Source organism: Manacus vitellinus, unplaced genomic scaffold (genome assembly GCF_001715985.3).
Source record: "Manacus vitellinus isolate BGI_N305 unplaced genomic scaffold, ASM171598v3 scaffold_15_pilon, whole genome shotgun sequence".
Lineage (NCBI taxonomy): Eukaryota > Metazoa > Chordata > Aves > Passeriformes > Pipridae > Manacus > Manacus vitellinus.
Window position 1 is genome coordinate 17,735,770 of NW_021939122.1, and position 17,240 is coordinate 17,753,009.

Here is a 17,240-nt window from a genome sequence, read left to right on the forward strand (position 1 = left end):
TTTATAAAAATCACTCTTCAAATTCAGGTTATGTTTATAAATGTGATGTGGGCTTTTGGGCATCAGCCAAAAGGTAGATTTACATTTTCTTCTGTCCCACTTGGTATTCTACAGACACAGGAGCTCTCCTGAGTCCAGAGAGCAGGGAGGATCTTCAAGTAGCCTGAGCTCAGGCTACCCTACTACACTGCAAGCATCCTACATCTACTGCAGGGTGAGTCAGGCAGCACACAAGGTTTTTCACCCACTCCCTGACTCAGTCTACAAACATACAATGTAGGCACAGTCTGCACATTGCTAGAAATCAAGAGTGTCCTTTTTTTGAATGTCCTTAACAGCATTACAAAAACTATGATGTTGTCCTGGTTTTGCATAACCACAGCAAACCAGTCATCCCAAGGGGCTGCCAAGAGTACTTTGAATGCCAAACTGATATAAATACCCTGGAGGGGCTCAAATCCAACTCCATTATACAGAACTGGATAATGCTACTGGGTCCTTCATGTAAATGTCCACCAAATGTACTCTTAACACACAAAACTAGAGTCAGCCTGAGAGCGAGCAGTCAGGCTTTGTAGCTGGCCAAGTGAATTGTCATCAGTAGCAGGTTCAGAAAGGGAGGCAGCACCCATGTTCTCCCTCTCATTTGCTGAATTACAGATGATCACCAGACCATGGTAGGCTAGTGAGGGATGAAAAGCACAACATGCAGAGATGCAGGTGAGGAGGTGCCATAAGTGGCTGTAATAGATTTCAAACATGTCAGGGAGCCGGTGAAAGTCAAATAATCACTGGAAGATCTGGAAAGAGGAGATGAAAGGAGACTAAGCAAGCGGAAGAGGCAGGAGAAAAAAAAGTAAGGGAAAAAAGTGGGAAAAAATGAAAGTCTAAGGATTAGAAAATTTGAAGAAAAGGGCATAATTCTTCTTCCCCTCTTCTATCTCCTCCCACATGTCCCTCCAGCGCACTCCTCCCTGCTACTTGTTAATGCTGTTAACTGAAGATGTCCCTCCTAACACAAGATGCTGGGCTCCCCCACTCCTACAGAAGGACAAAAAAGGTTGCCTGCACGTTTATAACATCTCATCATAGACTTGTCTATAGTGCTGAACCACGAGGGTGCAGGGTTTGCAGTCAGCAGGGTACTTGCTGCAAGAACAGCCCATAAGTCTTACACAGAAAAGCCACTTTTACAAACAGGTTACAGATACAAAGCACTTGCAGATTTGCACATGCCTTATGAAAAAGGAGCACAGATACAGCGACTCCCTTTCCAAAGGTAAATTATCATTAAAAGTGTTCAACAGAATATCATGAAGGCAAATTATTTTCTTGTCAGGTTTCTTATGTTTTCAGGAAACATATCAAGCAGTTGAGCATTTGTTCTAACTTTTACAGCGGATGAACACTGACAACAATGTCTGCATATCTCACACAGTGTTCTGATATTTGTAGAAGCAGATATCTTTCATACAGAATTGAATGGGTGGTTGCAACAGATAGGTAACCAGAAACTGGTCAAGAAGTAAGAACACACCAATGAAAGCAGATTTATAAAGATTTAGCTCTCTGGACCCACAATGCTGAAAATACCTTTCACTGTATTTTCAAGGAGATGACCTGTCTATTAAAACCTAATAGGGTATTTCATTATTATGCTTCAGACATCCCAGGAGGAGTTATTTAAATATATTATGCAGCCATTTTATTTTTTTTTCAGTAGCAAACAGTCAAAGACAGCAACGTGTACTCTTTGAAGAACTAAAGGCAAAACATTAAGAATTGTATTTTTTTTAGAAAGACAACAACAAAAACAAGTCACCAAAAAAACTAAAACAACAAAACAAACAACTGTCTTCTGAAATTAGTTAAGAACTACTTCCTAGCTATTTCGGCTTCAAAAATGAGCCTCAGTGATTTGACCAGACACTTTGAATATAGTAATTGTGGAGGACAAGAAACATGATGTTACCAGTTTCTTTTATTAATAAAAAATGCTGCCCTTCTTTTCTGATCCTTGCAGCACATGACTGGATTGATACTGTTCTTTCAATAAATAATGGGTCTGTACCATTACCACTCCGGTCAGTGTCTTCTGAACATATCCAGGAAAGAGAGGAGGTATACAAATTCAAAATACAAAACAAAAAGACCAAATTAGTGACTCACAGTTTCATTACTCAAGCAAAATACTTTTTGAAACACTGTCAAATGTGATAGGGGCAAAAATGAAGCACGCTGCCCTGCATTTAAAACATTTTCAAAACATGTCAGTCAGCTTTCTAAAGTTTAATTGTTGGCTGAAGCGATCAGATCAAGAGGTTCCTCAGAGGTTTGTGCTATTCCAGGACATCACTGGTGTAAGTTATTGACAGCATATTGTTTTTCCTTAGAAGATTTGTTTATGTTCATAACAAAAAGGAACTCTAATGGCTTTTTTTTGTTCTCTGTTATTTTTTTTTCTTTTCTTTTCAGTGAGCATTGACAGACATGCCTGAGAGACTCTGATTGGTTTCAAAGCTGCATATGGACTGCGATACAAGCAGAGGCAGCAGAAAAATGATAATGAAAGTGAACCATTCAGTATTCTGATGAAGCTGAAAAATTAGGACTGTTTACTTAAGTCAAAACTTATTTGCATTTCCTGACATTTCTGGTCTGTTTTTCCCTCTATTAAGAGTTTATGTTATGTAACAGATAGATTAATGAATAAAAAATAAGCAAAGCATCCTGCCATTTCTGTTAGTGGCACCTGCAGCTTGGCCAAATCACCCCTGCTCTTATCTCTGTTTCAAGAACAGATTCAGTTATATATATATATATATATACACACACATATACACATATATATATATACACACACACACATGTATTTACACCAGGATAAGGCTTCTAAAGAGCACCCAATATGGAATACTTGTTTGCACAGGCCCAGGTGATATTTTATACAGATTATGGGCAGATTCAAATCTTGCATTTCTTAGGAAGCAGCATTCATAAAACATTTACTACTATATTTCCAGAAAACCTTTAGAACTTTTTACCCCTTGTGTTAATCAGCATTATGAGAAGGCTTTAATACATGTAATAGGCATGCAAATATAATAGTTTCTAAATTATATGGTTTTTCAGTAGGCAGAACGTATTTTCAAATTATTCTGCCTTTTAGATACTCTGATTTCAAAATTAAATACAAGTTATCAGAGTTACAATTACATACCTACTGACTGCTGCTTTTAATTATTCTAAACATATCTGGAATTACTAGGAGGACTGATACTTATCAGTGCCAATACTTTCAATAACAAGGAGGTCATCTCCCATTTCTTTCCTCCCCTGCCTAAGTCTCTGGTTTCCTGCAGGACCAGGGGAACAAATCACACCAACTCCCTTTAAGTGCACAAGAAGTCGCAGAGACAAAATATCTTTCACTGTATTATGGATAGACTGGAATAGCTTTTGGGCCAATTTCTCCTCTCCATGACAGCAGTGAGGAAGGTATTAGATACACCAGCAGTTTAGACAGCCCAGGAGGTAGTAACACCGATGTGACATGACTCTCAGCAACACATCAAGCTTGCTTTACCCTCCACAGGACCTATGGCTGCACACACTAACTGCTCCAGACCCTGCAGGCATTGCCCACCCTTGTACCAGTGCTGCCCCTCACCCTCATAGCCAGGTCTCACCGAGCCTTGGAAGAGCCCAAACTTTTTAATTTCAGCATTTTAAAGCAAAAGCCACAGGAGGAATCTACAAAGAAATCCATTTTCATCCCAGTGCTGGCTGCAACTTCAGTAGAGATTTTACCAAGCTTTCTTCTGCAACATTGCAATGGAGAAAGCACACCAGATTCGTTACATTAAACAAAATGCCATTAAAAACTTAGCTGCTGAGACAACATTAGATCAAAGCTGACAAAAGAAAAACACAGTCATGAGAGACATAACGGTATTAATTTAACAAATTAATTCCTGAACACTACAACCTGAATAACCGGGACACATCTCCAATTTCACTGGCATTGTAACACATTGGTAGTTTGGAAGAAAACACAGTAAAGATACTGTAACTCTACTAATTAACAGGGCCTGCGTATAGGGAAGGCAATATATATAAGCAAACATATTAATGGTACAACATGGAAATGGAAAATGGATTGTTCTAGGCTACGTGTATCCAGCTTTCATTAACTGCAACAGCATCAGCTACAAAGGTGCTGAATGCAAGCCACTGGACTGAAATGAGAACTCTTCTCTGAGTTAAATCTGCTCTTACTGCGGTCAGCAGGAAACTGCCTCCAGATTTCCCTGTAGCCATCAAGGGCAGGGCGCTGCTCAACTCTTCACCTCTGAACAACACGCGGGCATATCTGAAGTGCTACAGCTAAAAGCTTAAGACCAGCAGGAGATCTCATAAACAAACTTCAAAGTAAATATTTTACCAGGCACAAGTAAATGCTTATTAAGATTTATATCATATCTTCAGCGTCCTTGACATTTTACAATAGTGTTTATCTCCTTGTTTGCTAATTCACAGAATTGGATAAGCTATAAGAAATTTACACATTACAAATGAGCAGGATTCTTGGGCATGACTTCATAAATATGACATTAGCACAACAACGCTCTAATATAAACATAAACAATACTAAGTAGGACTAAAGCATTTTCTAAGAGAAGAGGAGGTCCTCTATGCCACTGAAGAAGTGCTGTGTGACAACCTGCAGGGACTCAATGAGGGCAAAAGGACCCAGTTTGTCCAGTGGAGCAGTGCTCTGCACTGCCTCTCTGTCCTGAACACACAGAGCAAAGGGGCTGGGAATTAGGTCAGTGAATCAATGAACTCCAGTTGCAACAGCCCAGCACACTTCTCAGGGGAGGGGAGATAAATTTCAAGACTAAAACAGCTCCATGAAGATTCCAGGAGTTCCATCTATAAATGTGGACTCCTTTTTTTTCCAATGAAGAAAAAACCCAAGTCTATGCATTGTGACCAATGCATTGTGACCAATGCATAAAGTCCAACATGAAGCTTGTATTCCCAGTTATTAGTGTTCACATGCACAATGAAAATAAACCCCATTATAGTGAAAAATTCTATTTTACCTGGTCATTAACGGGACACATAAATCCGTCTCAGACATCATTTCATAAAAACACCTAATGTTTCCAACAAAAATCTGTAAAAATTAAACTGGGGGTTTAAAAACTTCTCCGTAATGCGAGGGAGTAGCTGTGAACAGTTTTGGAGAAGGCACACACTGTAAGCAAATGCAGGCTTTTGTTACTCTGTTAAGGATGTCAGAGGCATTTGCTTTTTTCCTTGACTCATCCTTTTTCTTAGTGGATACTGTGACCCTTAGTCCTGGCAAATCCATCAGTACCAAAAAGTTCTCTGTGGTACCTCATTAATCACTCCCCTGCCATGTGCTATCTTACCTGCAGATGTAATTCTTCTTGCAGGATTCTTGCAAATTCAGGCAGTTTGGTTTCTCCCTGTCCTCATATGAACACACAGGAACAATAGTCTGCCGTCTCCTTTCTGTACAGGCTACGTCTCGACAGGAGCAGAAGAGCATCCCATAGCTGTGCTTTGGGGGGACTTTGTCAAAAAATAGCCGGAGGGCCTTATGACACTTCCGCTTGTTACAGATTTCATTAGACGTGCTGCTGGTGCAGGGGGTTATGTAAGCAGATCTGAACCTCTTGCAGGTATCATTTAGGTTGCAAGCTTTTGCTGCATCCAAGCAATTGTTCCCCTTTGAAAGTACTGGCTCCACTAGAAAAAACAACACAACAGCAGTGAGAAATGCGTCACATTTATACTGTGCTTTGATGTTTGTGGTTATTTCACTGTTCATGAGATCCTCAATACACATACTTGTTACATACAAAACTTTCAGTGTCAGAAACTGCAACCAGTCCTTATGTTTCTCAGGGTAATGGTTTAAGTGAACAAGAGCACAGGCATGCGTTAAGGTCAGAATGCTGGCACATAAATGACAAATATTCTGGGCAGGCTGCACTTCATCTTCCTTGTAGCAGACATGCAGGATGAATATTGGGTAAGACTTGGTCTCACTAAACAGCCATTAAAATCTGTGGTAAATTGGAAGGGATACGTTTGGCCCATTGCACAAGAACACAGTGAGAATGTGGGTTTCTAACTCTGGTTTTGTAAAGCTCTGACATTGTAAAGCTCTGACATTTGTAATTTCTCCCTTGAACAAGTTAAATGATGTTCTGTGTCTACCCCAGGTAACAACATTTAAATGTAATCTGTGTACTTTGCAGAATGTAAAAGCTATGTGCCCATTATTACAGTTTTTGAGGTATGAGAACAGTTCACCCAGACAGAAAGGAAATCAGGTGCAGCCCCACAACTGGAAGCTCTCTAAAGCCACCCACAAGGCCTGCAAGCTCCATGCTTAGGTAAAAACACTGCTATAAGGCCTATAGATGCCACCTGAACTCTGGTAAATTTATGAAGTTTACAAGCTTTGAAGAAGCTGACACAGAATTAACAAGTGACTGTGAAAGAAACATTATAAAACAAGGAGTGTGTCTCTTTCTCACACACACACATGCACACACTACAAGAAGTTACAGGAAAAATTAAACTCAGATATAATTTAAGGCTATAATTACACATTTAATTTTGCAATACATTACCCAGATATTATAACCCAATAGATCCTTTGCTTGAAAATGAAGGCAACTGGCATTAGATTGCAAAATTCAATTAAGAATAACCATAATGCTGCTTTGGATATTAGGAAAGCCAACATCACAGATCCAAAAAAATACATTAACTTCCCACTGCTACAGAATTTGCAAGCTGAACAAAACAGTTTGCAAATATCTAAAATCTGCTGCAACTTCTTAGGGGGGGCTGGCCAAAGATAAAACACTTCAAACATTTTAAAGCTCTAAGTTCCTCTTAAAGCTTTTTCTTCCTAGATCTTCCACCTTTACCCAGAAACTTAGTCCCAGGTCCTTCTACAACTCAGTGCCACTCATCCCCATTCTCCTACCACTCTGCCTTCCATTTCCAGATCAGGACATCGACCATTTCTCTTTTTCCATGGCAGGAAAAGATGATGCAGCTTGGCTGATGTGCTGCACTGAGGTTCTGCACTTGTTTGAACATACTGTACCCACGATGGGCCTTGGCTGCTCACACACATTTCACATTATACAAATATATCACCTACAACCCATGCATCTCACCTATCCAAAAATAACACAAAGCATAAGTAGCATTAGATTTGTGTTTCACTCCAGCAATGTGCTGTAACTGCGTTCAGGGGGTTGTACATTTAACCTTTGTGCATTTAACATTCACACTCCAAGTCCTTCCCAATCTCAGTTGCTTGCACAATAAACTGCAACTTTTTCCTTATGTTCATAAATTACAGAATTATAAACATGCAACATTTGACTATAAATTAACAGAGCCAAGAATTTTTTTATAATAGCAGCCTACAACAGTTTAAGCAACACTGCATGCAGAAGAGATGAGATACCCAAAATACAACCCTCTCATAAAATTGTAACATTTTTATGTAAAACACTGTACTACATTAGCATACAACTAAAATCTTAACTATGAACTTCCAAAGTTTTTTTAATACAGTATATAGAATTATATGTTTAGTACAAATATAATTACTATGTAATCTGCAGGGCATATAATTAGGCAATATATGAATAGTACATGCTAATTACAATGTGATTGCACAGTAATTACATGGTTATTTGTGCCTCGGAGTCAACTGCTGAATTCCCCTCTTTAAAACAAAATTCTGTGCAAGAGCTCCAGATGGGGTGCTGCAAAATGAACAGACACCAGCTTACCGTATTGATATATGCTGCTACAGAATTAAAAAGCACTCTTGAGTATGAGCACCTCAAAAATCAAAAGGGACAGGTTAATCAATCTTTTTTAAAAGGCAGAACATAAGCCAAATCACTGACAATGCAAGGAGCAGTGAAAGGTATCTTGGATAAAAGTTGAATTAGGTGCAAAGTGTTCAAAAACAATAGTTATGCATATTCGTATCTGTCATCCAATTTATATCTGTCCAAGACCCTCATTCCTCTACGTGTCAACTCTGAACAGAGATCAGTTTTCTGGAGGTTTTGGTTTTTTAAACTAGCCCTGGCCATAACATGCCACTTGCCTTTTCTGTTTGATACACACGTCCCTAGCTATTGTTTCTGGCATATTTGTCATCACATTTTACAAATTATTTTCACCTTTTAAAACCAAGACTAACTTACAACATATAAGAGAGATGCATCAATTGCATTTGAATTAAAACAGACTGTCTAAACCAACTCATTAATATCACCTTCTATTAAGCTTTTAAATCATGTTTTAATGAAAAATTTACAATCTAGAACACACTTTATTTTAATTGCAAAAGTGCAACATAACTATTCCTAAGTCCTGTGGTAACTACAAACAGTTAAGAATACTGAGAGTGTTTCTGAGGATTACTTATGCAGCAGTAATATATAAGGTCAAAATTTCATCCAGCTTCTGTACTGCAAAGCTTAAATTATTAAGACAGACAGCAGTTTGGCTCTTAACAGGTACTGCCTACTTTAAAAGCAAACAGATCTAATCCAGAGCTACTTTTCCTGCCAGAATCCTTTGGGAAAGGTTTGTATAAGGAGATCCTTTCTCAGTTCCCCCCTCTCTTGGGGCACTTGGGCACGGATTGAGGGCAGTCAGGGCAGCAGCCTGGGACAAATAACTATTTCTTCCCACCACCATTTCCCAACCCAGAGCTTCCCCTCTCCCAAGTCTGCTTTGCCTAGGCCAATTCTGCAAATCTCTGCCAAACCATGCAGCTCTCCACTCCTGCCAAATCACTGCAGACTCCAAGGGAAGTTACTTCCAGGCAGGTAGTAAGTGATGCCTCACGGCTGTGTGCAAGGCATTGGTTCTCGTCTGTGGCACAGGGTCCAGGAGAGCTGATGTGGAATTCCCAGGATGGTGCCTCCCAGCAGACACCTCCAGTAGCTGTGAGTAGGGGATGCTGCCCTGATGGGGTGCAGGCAGAGGCACGGCAGAACACTGCCAGAGTCAGGAGCTGCTGCCTTGGTGGGAAAGCAGCAGCTCCCAACAGCCAAAGCATTAGGATGCCTAAACCCACCCTCCTACCAGGCACAACTCTGGAGCAGCAATCACTGGCTTACTGAGTTATTTCTACATTCATCACCAGCTCACAGCCCTTCTGCTGTACACGGAAGACATGCAGGCAAGGTGACATGTTTTACTGATGAAAAAACAGTCCTTGTACTACAGCACAGGGTGTAACCACTTCAGTGTTTGTTATCTCCTGAATCTCCCCACCCTGGCCCAACATTGCTACAGCTGCAGCACTCCTGGATTCAATCTCCCATATGACCACTAAAAGAAGCCAGCCAAATGCTCCAGTCTTTTATCCAGAGATGTTTCTAAAGTTATAATACAGTTTCCTCTGCCCTATTTGATCTTCCTTATGCTTCACACTCTTTCACAGACTCTTCACCTTAGTCTTTCATCTTCCTTGCATCTCCATTTCTATTTCATTTCTTCACCTACTTGTGCCTTTGGCTGTCTCCTCAACTCCAGGTAACCCATGCCATGGTGCACAGGAAGGGATTTCATGGATACTGGGAGTTTCTTATTTCTGCTCCCAGTAGACAGAAGGAGTACAAGGACTATTAGTTGTTCTATAAGATTCTTATTAAGCAGCAAAATGGACACTTAGTTTTCAATTTTCTTACAGCACATTAAAAGCAATTTACTGAGGTTGTCATTAAAATTACCATTACTATTTGCAAGTAATTAGCATTGGTAGGTTTTCTAGTAGATTTAGTGAAGGGAATGTTATAAAAGAGAGCAATAAATGTTAATGTGATGGAAGGCAAAAATACAAAGTGATAGAGGGGACCACATGGGTATGGGCCTACTCCAACACAGGTGCAGAATATGGCCTACAGGAACCAAAAACTGACCAGAATTAAGAGGGGGAGCCATGATCCCACTTTAACAAAAGTGCTGCTATGGGGTTCAACAAAGTACTCTTGCTTTGTAAAAAGAGCAGATTAAAAAACAAGGAAAGCATAAAAAGTATTGTCATCTGCCTTTTAATGCATTAAAATAAATTATCATTTTCCTGGACAAACTATTTCTAATCCCAAATGGTAGAGAAAAATCCCGAGATTGATACACATAGTATTATTCTGAAGTTCTACTTGTCTTCTGCTCAGTATTTACAGAACAGCCAACCTACTTCAAACTTTTTGCATAATCATAATAAGCAGATGCCTTAATTTGTAAATTGAAGCTAATATATTATCAGCTATAACCAGGGCGTTCAGAGTACTACCAAATATGCAAGCTGAAATTAAAGTCAATGGCACCAAGTGACAAGGATGAGCCTGACTCCCGTGTGCCTGTGAAGGGTACAACCAAGGCTGCAGCAACAAAGAGACCTGAAAAACAAAACTGCCTAAACTGAGACTTAAGGTTCCTGAAACCAAAGCTGGAACATTTTACATTCCTGGTGAGTCATAAGTCTTTGATCACACAAATTCCACAGGTCTCTAGAATTCTTTTCTGAATACACCCATAAATTTACTTGAGGAGGCAAATACTGCCTCCTGTCCAAATCATATAGAGATCAAGAACATTTACATTGCTTAGCATGAACCAACAAGCATGATTTGGATGTGTTCATTTACCATGTTGTTTTTGTAAGTGTTTAGCTACCATGTTATGCAAAGTCTTTGGCAACACACCCTGGCCTTTGTTTTTATGAGACTCCACTAGTGAGTCATCAGTTGGGATCTTGCAGACTTTGGGTTCAATACCTTCCATGACCTGGAGACTCAAAAATGCCGTTCCCATTTCCCAGAAGGGCTCTCAGACCATCTCACTGCAGTGTGTTCTCAAGAAGGTGCACAGGAAATGGTATATATTGCAAAACAAAGAGAGAGCAAGACGCTTTAGCCCAAGAATGACAGCTCTCCCTGGTAGGCAGATTGCTGGGTTCTGGCCTGCACCCAGGAAAGAGAGTTACTTCTCTTACAAGAGCAATGACTGGAAACCAGGACTGCCTCCCTGAAGAAGACTCCCTTAACTCTAAGCCTGCAGAGGCATGATCCCACTTGTACTCTCTACTGCTAATCCCTCCTAAAAATACATAACCCTTTCTATACTCCATCTCATGCCTGCCCTTCCAGATCAAGCTACTGCCAAACCAACAGGGTACCTTCCCAGGTTTTCTGATATCCTGCAGAGATGAGCCGAGAGCAAAGACATCTAACTTCCTCAGTGACTATTCTGATCACTAACTTAATTACTAGAGCACCATAATATCTTCTGCTAGGTGCCTACTGAAAGAAGAGTGGTTGTCTAATCCCAGAGTGGTTGTCTAATCCCAGGAGCATACACTGACTGCTGCGTGGGCAGGTGCATCTGCTTGAGGCTGTGAATCTGGCTTCTCAGGTCCCAAGTCTTCCAACAAAGCTCAGCTTCTGTATTTCTGCATATCTTTCACCAGACCAGGTAACTTAAGCCCTATCCAATGTGGCCTTGAACACTTCCAGGGATGGGGTACCCACAACTTCACTGGGCAACTGTCCCAGTGACTCATGTCCCTTACAATAAAGAATTTGTTTATTTTTTGTTTGTTCGTTTGTTTTTAACACAGTTTTTTCTGTGTATTTTATGAGGATTCAGAGCATCTTGCTCAGGTTTTTAGGTATCACCTGGAAGCAGAGACTCCTGACTTTTAGGTGGATAAATGTATCTCTTGGTCTATTCCTGCAAGTTTAGTTCTACTAATGAGGCCACATGCTCTAAATGCTGCATTTTGCATTGCCCAAGTTCACCGCTGCATCTGAGTTCTAATACTTGGCAGGGCTCTTGCTGCCATTTAGACTTAGATCCTGATACCTTTAGTTGACTATTTCCTATTGCATTTCACTGACATTGCAGATAAAGGTTGCAAGAAATTGCAACTCCTATGCTGGGTATGTTTTGATGAAAAAGGGGAAAAGTTATGTCTTACTATGTCCTTTGATACTTTCATCCTTTTCTGGGGACAAATGAGGAAAGGCTGAGCTCTGTGGGTTGGCTGAGGGACATCAGCTCAACTTGCAGGTTATGTAACAGGAAAGTCTTATAACCCTACAGTGATCTGGTTTAAATTTTTGATCCATGAGAGCAGGGAGGGAGAGGAAACCCTGCTCCCCAGTGTTAACAACATTGTGGTATGCTGCTGAAATTCTGTCTTCACTCATACAAGTCTCCTGATCTATCACCTTTAATTTCTGCTACAAATCTAATGGAAGATTATGCCAGTATCCCTAGTTTTCCACATGGCACTGAAGACAGCAGCTGTACATTATATTCATGCCAGCACAGTTCAATCTATTTTATTCACTGGAGTTATTCTGAATTTTCAATAATCTGTCATGGATTTGACTCTTTAAAGCTACTTTTACTTCTGTCTAAAGTATCTCACTTAGGAAGCAGAAATGCCTTAATAAAATCAGAGACTGCTAAACAAAGAAACTAAAATTGTTACAAACTGATCCAGCCACTGTTTCTCACATTACTGCACCAATTATTTCGGTTCTACCCTAAAGAGTTTTAGGGTGTAAAGATCATTTTAATCTATCTACACTGCACTAGCAGTAGGGATGGATCACACATGACTGGGACCATATACAGCATACATTTTTTTCTGAGGGAGTCAGTCATTCCATATACAATTCATGCTCTGTACTGAGTGAGAGGCTGGGTTTGTGATGTGGAAGGCTAACACCACAGTTTCAGCTGATTTCTTCTAATTAATTTCCCTTTAAAATATTCTAAGTGTAAATGTGTTACTGCACATGCTATCGTGTTATACAGTTCAGTATTTTATTACTAGCTAAATATTAAGTCAACAGAATTAAGAAAGAACCAGCAGACACAGAAACACAGAATAAATCTGTGAAAATATTCAATCCTACACGGTTGCCATGAGAAGAGATTTACTGCACACAAGTTCTCAAGACACAGTGAGAGACTGTTTTGCCAAAGTCATGCCAATTTACAGGGCAACTTTCAGCATTTCTTTTTATTACTACAGAATTGAATTCACAACTTGTTTCCTCTTTTCCTCAGACTTGATTAATTACCATATTAACATAACTACTGTTCTCCTGCTTATAATGGGCTCCCTCTAAAGTGCTGCCCCAGCAAAATAAACCAGGAGAAAGCTTCTAGCTCTTTGCTGTAGCATTGCAATCCTTTCTAATCTCACTATTTTTCAAATTTATGTTCCATTCCAATAAAGCTTGTGTGAATATTATAGCAAATCAGATAATACAAGGTTATGACCCTTGTAATTGATCTTTCAAGGTTCTTTTTTCCTTTTTTTCCAGTTGACGTGGTAAAAATCACATTTAGCTGTGCTTGTTGACACTTGAGAATTCACTTTGTTGGTCAGATACACTGTTCCAGAGAGATCACATTACATAATGATGTATTTCTAGTGCTTTATTTCTTCTATACCTACAACCCCATTAAGCTGTAAGCAAACCTCCTGTGGGGCTGTAAGACTACAAGTATCAAGGGGGCAATGCTCCCATCCTGTTCAGAGGGAGCATAGCTGCAGGAAGTATTATGTGAGGATACAGGGTTAAATATTAGCTACTACTTTAAAATATTTTCAAATAAACAAAAGCAGTTTAAAATAAAAAATTAAATTTCCACTTGTAGAAAAATACACATTTAAATGAATACAGACCATGTATGCCAGCACTAGAAATCAGGTTTCTAGAGCAATAGTTTTCACATGACCACTGGAATAAAGTGATTAATTGGACTGTCTGAGTAAATGCAATCATTACACTTTTAATTAACCTTTTCAACCTCTTACACCTATTCGTTTTGTTATGCATTAGATTTTTACAGTTTTCCAGTTATTATGCTTGACTACACTTAAAACAATGCAGAGTTCTGTTAGAAAGATAAGAAAAACAATTGAAACAGCTCTTACTGTTCTTAACAGGAAAATACCACTGATACTGTCATCATCAGGGTGGTTATAAATCAGGTGGGTGACAGACATTCTGAACTTTGTGGCTGTGTTCCCACCTAATTTTTGTTTTGGCAGCACACTGTTATTTAATGGCTCTGGCTACCAGGAAACTAGCTTTTGAAAATTCTTTCTCAACCTAGTTATAATTACTCCATATAAATCATACAATGATCAATTATAATAATCTTGGCTTCATCCATTATTTAAACTTAGCATTTGAATCTACACAGCAGGAGTGCAGGAAATTCCAAAGTCCCTTCGCTGCTCGCTAACAACTGCTTTACTCCTGAAGCCATGCCAGTTACAGAAAAGAGGGGGCCAGACATGCTCTTAGCTATGACACTGGAACCTGAAATAACCACAGATTTCAGATAAGGAAGGTTATTTGCCTCTGAATATAGTATTTTTTGTCTAACTACACTACCTTCCAGTTGGTGAAACAAAATTCAACATGAGATTTTGCTCTTTACAAATCAGAGGATTTCTACAACTACATACGCTGACAGCACAGTACTATCTTATTTTAAAATGGCCTGGACTTTTCTCTTATAGATGCTTACAAACACATTTGTATACACATGTATATGTACATAGAATGTTTCAATACTTCAAGTCTCATTTCACAGGATAGCTACTTAGGTATTTATTAATCAGCATGAGAAAAAATCAAAATGTTTTTGACTAACTTAAGTCTGACTCTAAGATATCTGAGCTCAGTGTGATATGAATGATAAGTCTGATGGAAGAAACTTAAATCAACTTTCACAAAGGCTCAAGCAAAATTCCTTCACAACATAAGTCATGTTTTCTAGATATTTAAACTTGTGTTATTTTATTCTCAGATTTGGAAAAAAAAATAGAGGTTACAAAAAAAAAAAAAAAAAACAAACAAAAACAAAAAACCCAAACCAAACAAAAACAACAAACAAAAAAAAAACCAATCAAGCAAACCATTGACCAAGAGTTTCTGTACAAGTTGTACTCAGGAGATTGCTACAGACAGACAAAACCTGTTAATTCAGGAGTTGCTGAAGCATAGCTTACTCCTGCCTCAAGCAATACCAGTGTAGGTAGGGATGGTTTACACGCATTGACTGTCTACTGCAGGAGTATATATTAGCTTATCTTTGACAGCAGCTTGCTCCTGATGGCTATAACCTGCAAAAAAGAGTCAAAGTATATAAAACCTTAGTAGAAAAATTATCCTGCTTATTCTGCAGTATTACTCTTTCAGAAGGAAAATCAAGAGAGGACAGCGAGCTAGAGAAGTGATTGTGAATCGAGTCTGACAAGAGCAGCTGATGGGATAAATCAGGAAACATTTAAAAGCAAAGAGTAGGGAAAGATTCTCCCCAACAAAATAAGAGGAAAGCTCTACCTTCTCTAGATGAGATGTCTCAGTATCATGACAAAAGTTCACTAGCACAAGTAAAAGAAGAGGCTAAAACCACAGTAAAGGCAGCAGTCACAAAGACAGAGCTGTCATGGGCAGATGCTCAATTAGTGACAGCAGGAGCAGAGGTGGGGCAGAGGGTGCCATCGTGGCAGTGGAGAGAGCAATAGCGTGAGAGAACAGCAAAAGCCTCAGCAGCTGTGGAGGCACCAAATCACCCTCCTTTTTCCTGCTGCCAGTGAAAACCATTTGGGGCAATTATCTGGCCTATCGACCAAACAATATGAGCCTCATTCCATTAATCCACCACCAGATGCTCTTCTTTTCTGTATCAGCTGGTCCCAATGAAATCCTGTTGAATACAAATAAAGTCACCACAATGTGAAGACGGCAGCTCTGGTAACTCTTGCCTATTCACAGATTTGCTTACGTGAGCATCGCTCACTATGGTGCTGCTGCTTTCATCGTAAGTCTCGTGTCTGAGACTTCAAGAGCCAGTGACCAAGAAGATGTGTGCATTGAGGCAGGTGTACTTAATGGATCAAGGGAAAAAAGATACTTTGGAAATAAGTAACTTAAATAATACTGCCTTAGAGATTTAATAATGATTATGATGGTCCCTATCCTACTGTGTACCCAGAGGATAATGCAGTACAAAATGAAGGTGAAGCAGCTGCGTATGATATATATCACTTACCTACAATGCAAGAGGGTTTATTAACCTGAGATAATTATGCTATTTAATAAATTCCACCACACTAATAACTAGACCATTGCCTACTTTACACTCTGAATTACCTTTCACTTTCATTTATACCACATACAACATGTGGCAATAGAAAGCTTTTTTCTGTTTTGTCTTTAGTGTTCTTGGCTTTCCCCTGTTCCCTGCAGATCCCTCTCCCTGAGCTAGTCTGGCCCTGAGCTTATCTGGTTTACCTTTACTCAGCTCTTATAAGTGTCCAATGTTTCTTTTTTCCAAATGTGAAAATGTGGTTCTTCCTGAAAAAAGGCAAGGAGGAAATAAATTATTTTGACTTAATTGTTAACTACATAGCATGTGTGCCTCTTTTTTGAAGTGCTGCCCCCATGCCTCAGCTGTTAAGTGTTCAGTCTGAAGTCCACTGAACACAATATTTTGACTTTCGTTTGCTTTAAAAAGCTCTGAATCCAAGTTTTATGCCCTAATTTATGGGCATAAAATATCCTTAAATCCATTCAAACCAACTAAGCATTTGATTAAGTGCTACAGTGAACTGGGCATCAGCTTACATTCTCCTTGGCTCCATTTTTTAACTCTAAAATATATATAGAATGTATTGGCTTTTATTTTGTGGACACGCTTACAATACGTAAATATATTTGACACCTATGACTGCACACGTACATAGGAGAAAACTAAAAGCAACTAAAAGAGAAAACCAGCGTTGCAGCAAAATTAATTATTTCAACACTGAAATACTTAAATAAAATGAATGTCTTCCTAATTAGCGAGGAGTGATCCTTACTAAGTAAAATGAAAACACTATTTACATTTAAATAGTCTATTTTATTCAGAGTCACTTCACACACATGCACACTACTGAATTGCAGCCAGTTCTGGAGTGGAGAATAATAACTATACAGCACCAGTAGCACTGTCCAAGAGGCACTAGAGGGACATGGATAAGAGATAAATCAATAGTGTATAATACTCCTGTAATCAAAACTATAACATTTATCCAAGTTACTTTTTTTTCATCCTTTTTTCAA

The 17,240-nt window shown here is 39.2% G+C and overlaps 1 protein-coding gene across 1 annotated transcript in view; it reads right to left on the reverse strand.

The window, feature by feature from the left end:
• The window catches only part of GFRA1 (GDNF family receptor alpha 1), a 137,769-nt gene that overhangs the window by 47,722 nt on the left and 72,807 nt on the right, over positions 1–17,240 (reverse strand). The window contains exon 4 of the mRNA XM_008926356.2: positions 5,442–5,781. Within this exon, the coding sequence (XP_008924604.2) occupies positions 5,442–5,781 (340 nt within the window). The remainder of the gene's footprint in view (positions 1–5,441; positions 5,782–17,240) is intronic.